Source organism: Centrocercus urophasianus, unplaced genomic scaffold (genome assembly GCF_019232065.1).
Source record: "Centrocercus urophasianus isolate 14NV4802_14NV808 unplaced genomic scaffold, USGS_Curo_1.0 seq_14, whole genome shotgun sequence".
Classification (NCBI taxonomy): domain Eukaryota; kingdom Metazoa; phylum Chordata; class Aves; order Galliformes; family Phasianidae; genus Centrocercus; species Centrocercus urophasianus.
Genome location: NW_024884586.1, coordinates 51,258,168 through 51,266,726, shown reverse-complemented (window position 1 = coordinate 51,266,726; position 8,559 = coordinate 51,258,168). Strand labels below are relative to the sequence as shown.

General features: G+C 60.0%; 1 protein-coding gene across 1 annotated transcript in view; it reads left to right on the top strand.

Annotated features, from left to right (window-relative positions):
- The first annotated feature begins 3,704 nt into the window (after window positions 1-3,704).
- Window positions 3,705-8,559, top strand: part of NID2 (nidogen 2) — a 12,294-nt gene continuing 7,439 nt past the window's right edge. Inside the window, exons 1-7 of the mRNA XM_042814066.1 lie at window positions 3,705-3,899; window positions 4,512-4,802; window positions 6,638-6,870; window positions 6,978-7,327; window positions 7,514-7,663; window positions 7,747-7,992; window positions 8,190-8,390. Of these exons, the coding sequence (XP_042670000.1) occupies window positions 3,705-3,899; window positions 4,512-4,802; window positions 6,638-6,870; window positions 6,978-7,327; window positions 7,514-7,663; window positions 7,747-7,992; window positions 8,190-8,390 (1,666 nt within the window). The remainder of the gene's footprint in view (window positions 3,900-4,511; window positions 4,803-6,637; window positions 6,871-6,977; window positions 7,328-7,513; window positions 7,664-7,746; window positions 7,993-8,189; window positions 8,391-8,559) is intronic.

The following is an 8,559-nucleotide window of genomic DNA, read 5'->3' as shown; positions in this document are numbered from 1 at the left end:
CCTTGGGATTCCGAGCCCGTCTCCAGCCCCGCAACCCGCCTCCCTCCCCGCCACGACCGACCCCCTGCCCTCCCCTCCCCTCTCCTCCTTTTCCCTGCATTCCCACGCAGGGCTGTGCTGAGCCCTGCCAGCACTCAGGGACAGCAGCTCGGGGACAATGCGGTGGCACCGCAGCCAGGAAAATGTGGCTAAAGGCAGATTTGCTCGGAGAGAGGGGAGACAAAGGCAGGAAGCCGCTCATTGCACGGAGGGAGGCGGGTTGCGGGGCTGGAGACGGGCTCGGAATCCCAAGGAGGTGCTGGGATGGATTGGGGCTTTGGGGACATCCTGAGGGCTGCCAGCTGTGGTTTGGGGCTGTTTGGGCACGGGGTGCCATACCCAAAGGGTGCATCCCAAGGTGCAGCCCCATTCTGCACGGTTTGGAATGTGAATGCCTTGGAATAGGATCCCAAAGCTGCAGGAGAGGGTCTAGGTGGGTAAAAACAGCCAGCATTTCTCACTGCAGTGCAATGCACACCCCCTAGGATGGCAGGGCACGGCCACACCAACGTGCTGATTTTCTCCTGCTCCGCTCCCAAAAGCTGCAAGCACAAATCTTGAGCGCAAAGCCATCCAGGCAGCTCTGCTCAGCACCTGGAACCCCTCTGGTGGGGTGTTTGCAGGACCAAATAAGGGCTGGGGATAACCTTGTGGTGCTCATCCGGCAGCTGCAGCCTCAGTGTTCAGAGAGAGGAAGGAAGGAAGGAAGGAAGGAGAAAGAAGGAGAGCCCAGAAGGTGGAAGTAATAAAAAATAAAAAGCTTTTATCTATTTTTATGTCTTAAAATACATTTTAAAACCCGGTGTGGTCACTGTGTGTTCCCAGTTAACCTGTCCCTCAGTGCCCAGGGGTGAGGTGGAGCACGTGGGCTTCATCCTGCATAGAGGAACAGCTGGAGGTGTGGGTGGAAACCTCCAGCATGCAGACAACCAGGAGGGGCTGTGAGTGGGGCAGGGCTGTCCTGGTACTGCTGGGGGTCCCAGTGATGCTGGGGATTATAGAATCACAGCATCACAGCATGGCCTGGGTTGCAAAGGAGCACAGTGCTCATCCAATTCCAACCCCCTGCTGTGTGCAGGTCGCCAACCAGCAGCCCAGGCTGCCCAGAGCCACATCCAGCCTGGCCTTGAATGCCTGCAGGGATGGGGCATCCACAGCCTCCTTGGGCAACCTGTGCCAGTGCTGGTAGGGGTGCTTGCTGCTGGTGGGGGCCCTGGTGATGCTGGGGTCCTTGTTGGTGTTGGTAGGAATCTTTGGTGGTGCTGAGGGTCCTGGCAGCACAGGAGCAACGAAGCTGAGTTATGAGATGAGCGCAATTCTAAGCAGCAAGACCCGAATCAGCGAGAGATGCTGGGCATCTCGATGGGTGGAGGCATGGCTGGGGCAAAGCAGAACTCGCAGCTCATGGCGTGGCCTGGAGGAAAGATGCTCTGAGAGCTCTTCCACCTGGATCCTGTACAATCATCCCAATTCATCCCATACAAGTGGCATCGCTGTGGCTGCAGGGACAGAGCTGTGATTCCCAGCAGAGCTGCGCGTTTCCTGCCGCTCCCTCCTCTCCACACAACCCCATGGCCTCAACTTACTGGGATTACTGGGATTTCCTGCCCCACAGCCCCCAGCCCGGCCTTCCCCAGCCCTTCCCCTTCCTCTTCCTCAGTCCCCAGGCAGTGCTGGTCGGGCAGAGGGAGGTTGGGTGGATGTGATGGGACCCAGCCCCTTCCTGCAGAGCGTCCTCCAGCCTCGGCACATCTGGTTCTGCACAAGGCAGCGGCTGCTTGGTTCTTTTTCATGCCCAGGCTATGGGAAGTGTTAACCCCCCACCAAGGGATCAGTCACCACGAGTATCTGCTTCCCCACAATGTGACATGGGTGTGAGCAGATCATCTCCATCCCTGTCCATAGCTTATCTCCATCCTCATCCTCAATCCTATTCCCTCATATCCCACCCTCAACTCCACCTCTTCCTCATCTTCATCCCCATCCCTCTCTCTGTCTCTATCTCTTATCCTGTTCCCAACTCTATCCCATTCCCATTCCCATCCTCATCCCCACCTTATCCTTATCCTTATCCTTATCCTTATCCTTATCCTTATCCCCATCCCCATCCCTCTTATCCCATCCCCAACTCCAGCCCACCCTCATCCTCATCCTATCCCCATCCCCACTGAGGCAGGGAAGGACACCCCAGCTGGGGCTCCCCTCCCAGGATGAAGGCACAGCTCCAGCTGTTTCCAGCTGCATCTTTTTTTATCCATAGGAGTTCCCAAACAAGCGGTGCTGGTTTTACCAAGGGGGCAGAAGAAAAGCCCTTTTTAGCATCCTAAGGACTATGGGGGAAGGCCCCTGCCCCAACAGAGAGGCCCTGAGGGCCACGGGCCCCTAAACACAGGACATCCCTGGCCAGGGGACAGAGGCACAGGTGGGGACATCCTGGTGCCAGCTGCAGCCATTTTCCCCTGTGAAAAGTTCATCATACAAACAAAAGTGGACTTTCAGAGAGCGGAACTGCCAGCTGTGCCCAAATGTTCCACTTGCCAGTTTCCATTCATTCTGGAAAATGGTTGTAGCTCTGTTGTGGGGTTAGAGAGCCTAAGACTGAAGTCCTAAGTCAATTTTCTCCTTAAAAACACATCAGTAGCCAAACGTGAAACAGCTGTGGACACCAGCTGCAAACCATCCCCTGTGGGTCTTGGGGGGGGGGGGGGAAGAGGCTAAATTTGACCCCACTGCAGGATTGAGGGTGCAGGGAGGGGAAGGGCTGTGGGTCTGCTGCCCCTCTGGGAGTTGCTTGTGTATCCTGGGTGCACGGGAGCTTGGGGAGAAGCCCTCTGCTTGGCACCTGCTGGAAGGCTGTGGAGCTCATCCAGCTGGCCCTGCTTGCTACCTTAATGGTTTTCCATGGCCAAGGCTAGGCGTTCCTCTCCGGGTGCCGACGGCGGGTCGGGATGCAGCCCGACGTCACCCCAAAGCTCTGGGATCCCCGCGGGTGCGAGCTGGGTGCAGGACGCGGGTTCTCCCAGTGACGAGGCCCCACCTCCGCCGCGGGGACAAGCTGAGGGCGTCCCGCCGCTCCCCTATCGGGGATCTCCCACCGGAATGCCACGGATGTGCCGCCGCGTCCCCTCTCCCCGTTATCTGCCCTCCCCGTTATCCGCCCTCCCCGTTTCGTGCCGTCCCCGCAGCCACTCGGGACGGACGCAGCGCTACGTTGGCCTCGGGCCAGGGAAGCGCTCCAGGGCGATGCGCGACATTTGTTTGTGCGCTTCCAGCTTTTCCTCTCCCCCCACCCCCTCCAACCCCCCGCAGCTCTCCTGGGGACACGGAGTCATGTTTCTACACGGCTGCGGGGAGCGGAGGGAAGAGGGAGGCTCGGGGCCCCCCTGCCCGTCCCGGCCCGGCCCCAGCTGGCGGCAATCCCGGCTCCGGGGGCGGCCCGCGGTACCCGGCCCGGAGGGGGATGGGGATGAAGGAAGAGGAGGAGAAGGGGGGGGCCGGGAGGGGCGCACAATCCCGGGTCGGATTTTGGGGTAAGCCCCCATTGGCCGGCCCTAAGCTCTAGGGATCCAATGGCAGCGCGGCCGCGGTTTGAGCCCGCCCCGTCCCGCCCTGCCGGCTCCGGTCCGTCCCGTCGGGGTCCGCTCGGCTCCGTTGCGCTACGCGGGATGCGGGCAGCGGTTGCCGTGCTGGCGGTGGCCGCGGCGGCGGCGGTGGCGGCGCTGCCGCCCCGAGCGGAGCTGCTGCCCTACGGGGCGGCTCACGGCGACGGTCGGCTGCGGCACGGGGACGACGAGAGCTCTCCCGGAGTGGTCCTGCGGCCCCCGATGCGCCTCTACGGCCGCGCTGCCCGCCGCCTCTTCGTGAGTCCGCGCGCTCTTGCCCTCCCTCCTTTCCTCTCTGTCCTTCCATCTCTCTTCCTTCCATCAGTCCGTCGCTCTGTCCCTCCATGCCTCCCTCCTTCCCTCCACCCCTCTGACACTTCATCCGTTCCTCCATCCTTCTGTCCCTCTTTTACCGTCTCTCTCTCCTTCCCTCTCTTCCCATCCCTCCCTCCATCCACCCCCTTTCTCCTCAGCCCTTCACACCCACCTTTCCCATTCCCTCTCGCCCCAGCACCCCTACACATGTCTTTCCTGCACCCGCACATTCCTACACTCCTCTCATTCTTTCCATCCTCTGCCCACCCCATGCGTCTCATCCCCATCCATCCTCCAGGCCTTTCCCCTCCCTGCATCCCACCCAACCCTCCTCCTAGGGAACAAGGAGCCCTTTTCCCCTTTCCCCCCTGCAGCTGTTCCCTGCCAGCAGCTGGCTCTGGCCTTGGAGCAGCCCGAGAGGTCTTTGTTTGGGGCCACGCGGCCTCGGGGCTGTCAGCGCCGTGCTGCTCAGGCTGACACACGGGATGGAGGTGATGGCAGGAGGGTGGTGTCCCCTCCCCGGCTCCCCAACCCCCTGTGCTGCTCTCCTCACAGGTGGGCACCAACGGGGTCATCTCCAGCCAAGATTTCCCGGGTGAAACCCAGTACGTGGACGACGACTTCCCAACAGATTTCCCCGTCATCGCTCCCTTCCTGGCCGACCTCGACACCTCCGGGGGCAGAGGGGACATCTACTACAGGCAGGACCACGCTCCATCCGTGCTGGAGCAGGCAGCAGGATACGTGCATGCTGGCTTTCCATACACCACCGGCGCCTTCGTACCCAGCAGCGTCTTCGTCGCCACCTGGGAGGATGTGGGAGCCCACGGGGAGCCCCCTGGAAAGGTGGGGTTGGATCCCCAGTGTTGGGTCAGGATCACGGAGCCGTAGAGCCGTGCAGCCATAGAATCGTAGCACTGTAGAGTTGTGCAGTCATAGAATCGTGGAAATCACAGCATTGAGTTGGAAGGGACCTTCAGTGGTCGCCTGGGATGGGTTTCCCCAGTGCAACACCCAAAATGGGGAGGCAGGGCTCGTCCTCTTACTCGCTTGTAGCGTTGGGTTTGTCTGTTGGCGCAGTGATGTTTTAGGGAGCTGTACTGCATTCCCCACCCCGGCACTGATAAGGCTCAGATCCACAGCGCTGCCTTTCTGTGCTGAAGCTGTCTCCAAAAATGTGGGGTGGGAGCCAACGAGCCACACGGTGACGGTGATGGTGACGCTGTGCCACCAGCAGCCCATCCCCGCACCGGGGCCCTTCAGCGGCGGAACGGGGAGAGCGAGGAAGCCAGCGGGGTTTGGAAGGAAGCAGAGCACATTTTTTCCTCTTATTTAAAACTTGGGAAAGCAGCTGAAGAAATGCCATCGGAGGCCTCGCAGCGACCCTGCGGACGGCAGCAGAGCAGCCGCGTTTTCTTTGCCTAATTGTTTTCTTCCTCTCCAAGCAGTTGGATCAGGGAGCGGAGCGGCTCGATGGAAACTTTGCTTTAGCAGCCCCAAAATTCAGTTGGTGCATGACCTGCACCCTTAGCAAAAATCGCTGTCCCCAAAGCCCAGTTTTTGCTCCCTGTTCTGTGCCACCCTCCAGCTCGCGCTGGGGCTGGGGGCTGAGCTCGCATCAAGGATTTGCTTCTCCTTGCCCTGTGTCACTCGATGCCAGCTCATGGCTGTCCCCAAGGGCGATGCGTCACCCCCCTTGTAATGCGTGGGGAAGGAATCCGCCCCGGGGGGGTCTCACCCCCGGCCTTTTGGCTGCCTCTGCGGGGTCTGAATGCCCGAGTGTGAGCTGACAACAGAGCTCTTTGTGCCCCTGCTGCTGTGCGTGTGCTCTGCATTGCAGCCCTGGGGGTGATGTGGATTCTCCGCTGGCTAGTTAGGGTTGTGCTCGCCCCCCGTGGCCCCTCTGCCTCCCTGGGGCTGGCACGGCCCCAAGGCTTTAGCACGTGTTTATAGCACAGCCATAGGGAAGGCAGGAGCACGTGTGTGTTTTTTCCAGAGGAAACCAAGTGACATTTGTTCTCCCATAGGAATGCAGCTGCGGGTTTTCCCGCGGTGCTGATGGGGAGGTGGAGGGGGCTGCTGGGGTTGGGCAGGATGGAGAGATGGGGATGGGAGCAAGGGGCTTGCAGGTGCCTGGGGTGCAGCCGGTGGGCTGTCACCTCGCTGCACGGCAGCTCCAAGGAACCTCTCTTGGGAGGTTTCTGCAGGGCAACAAAGGGCTTTTTGGAAGAGTTCTCCTGTTTGCATGGGTTTTTGGGGTGCTGTCACATCCCCACCTCCCTCTTTTGGAGGGTACAGGGCATTCAGGATGCTCCGCTATGGGTTTCCCCATGACGCTGGGACCTGGTTAGTGGGCATGGTGGCGATGGGTTGCTGGTTGAACTTGGTGATGTTGGAAGTCTTTTCCAACCTTAACGATTCTATGATTCTATGCACGGGCATGGTGAGGATGGGTTAATGGTTGGACTTGACAATCTTGGAGGCTTTTCCAACCCTCATGATTCCATGAGTGGGCATGGTGGGTAAGTGTTGGTGGTTGGACTCGGTGATCTTTGAAGTCTCTTCCAACCTGAATGATTCTATGATTCTGTGAGTGGCATGGTGGGGAACTCGACATTCTTGGTGGTCTCTTCCAGCCTTAATGATGCTATGATTATATGATCTCTCCATCCTCCTGGCAGCTCAACACCTTCCAAGCCATTCTAGCCTACAATGAGGAGGACACCTACGCCATCTTCCTCTACCCAGAGGGTGGCCTCCAGTTCCTGGGCACACGGCCCAAGGAGTCCTACAACGTGCAGCTGGAGCTGCCAGCCAGGGTGGGCTTCAGCCGTGGGGACGGCGACGATGGGAAGCGAGAGGGGCACTCATACAACGTGGCCAGCAGCCAGCAGGAACTGCAGCGGCTCGAGCGGTGAGTGGGGATGGCAGACAGGGAGCAGCCCCATTCCTTGGAATAAGGGCTTGGGGACCTTCGGTGTGCCCACATCCCCTTCAATTGCAATGTGTGTGTCTTTGCAGGGAGAGCAACGTGGGGGTGCCCGGAGTGTGGGTTTTCCATGTGAGCACCCTGGAAGACGTGGAGCCGAGGAGTGGCCCTGGTGCAGCACTGAGTTCCGTGCCCCATGGCACTGATGACGCCTCGTTGCCCACTGAGCTTTTGGCCCAACCTGGCTTGAGGACAACGTCACCGCATCCGCACCCTGCGCTGCTCAGCATCGTCCCCTCAGGGCTGCCCGCGTCCCCACTGGGGCAGGAATGGAGCCCCGGGCTGCACTCCATTGGGGATGCTCCACAAGGCCACCCTGTGTCCTACAGCTCCGGGCAGCACGGTGTGGGTGTGGAGGAGGATGTGCACTTTAACACAAATGGTGAGAAGGGCCTTTTTCTTGCAAGCTCACCTCTTCCCAGGGGGGCGTAAGTTGGCACTGCTGCCGCCTCACAAATTCCCTGAGCCCAAACTGGCTGCCTGGGAGCTGTGGCGCGGTGCCTGCAGGCAGCGAGCCCGGTTGTGGCTCCGTCCCCTTGTCCTCAATCCACCCTCTGCTTCTCCCCAGTGTTCACCTACAGCGCAGGCAGCAGGGAGACGTGTGCCCAGCACCACGGGCGCTGCTCCCCGCACGCCTTCTGCACCGACTATGCCACCGGGCTGTGCTGCCACTGCCGGGCTGCCTACTATGGCAATGGGCGACAGTGCCTGCCCGAAGGTACGTGGGGTGGGCGACGTGGAAGGGGCGTAGAGCACGGGGTCGGGTGGCCGATGCCAGGGCTGCTTTGTGTCTCCATCCAGGGGCCGTGCACCGACTGAACGGGAAGGTGAGTGGCAGCCTGGTGGTGGGTCGGACTCCTGTCCGCTTCCAGGACGTCGACCTGCATGCCTACATCGTGGGCAGCGATGGCAGAGCCTACACAGCCATCAGCAGGGTGCCCGTGCCTGCTGCCCATGCCCTGCTGCCCCTGCTGCCCCTTGGAGGGCTCTTCGGGTGGCTCTTTGCCCTCGAGGAGCCCGGCTCTGAGAACGGCTTCAGCATTACAGGTGAGCAGAGATGGGGACTGTGGGATGGGGAATGAGTTTTCCCCGCTGCTCTGATGGGTGTAACTACTGGATTCAGCTCACTGTGTGTCACAGGCTCTGTTGGGTGTGACAGGGAGGTTTGGAGGCATTGCTCCCTGCAGCATTACAACCACATCTTACATTTGCTTTCCTTACATACATTTTGCTTTCCTGCCCAGGTGCTGAGTTCACCCAGTACCTGGAGGTGACTTTCTACCCTGGGGAAGAGCAGGTGCACATCACTCAGACAGCCGAAGGGCTGGGGGCAGACAATTACTTAAGCTTGAGGACCCACATTGAGGGCCAGGCGCCTTTTGTCCCAGAGAGTGCCAGCGTCCACATTGCTCCCTACAAGGAGCTCTACCGCTACTCCAGCTCAGGTATGAGCCATGTATCCCAATTTTTTGGCCCTGTCTTTGGTTTTTCTTATGTGCCTCATTTAGATCAGCCCCCACAAAGTTGTGGGTGTCCCAGAGAGTTGGAAATGGCTCTAAGATCCCTACCAACCCTACTCAGCCCTACCCCATCCAACCATACCCAATCCAACTC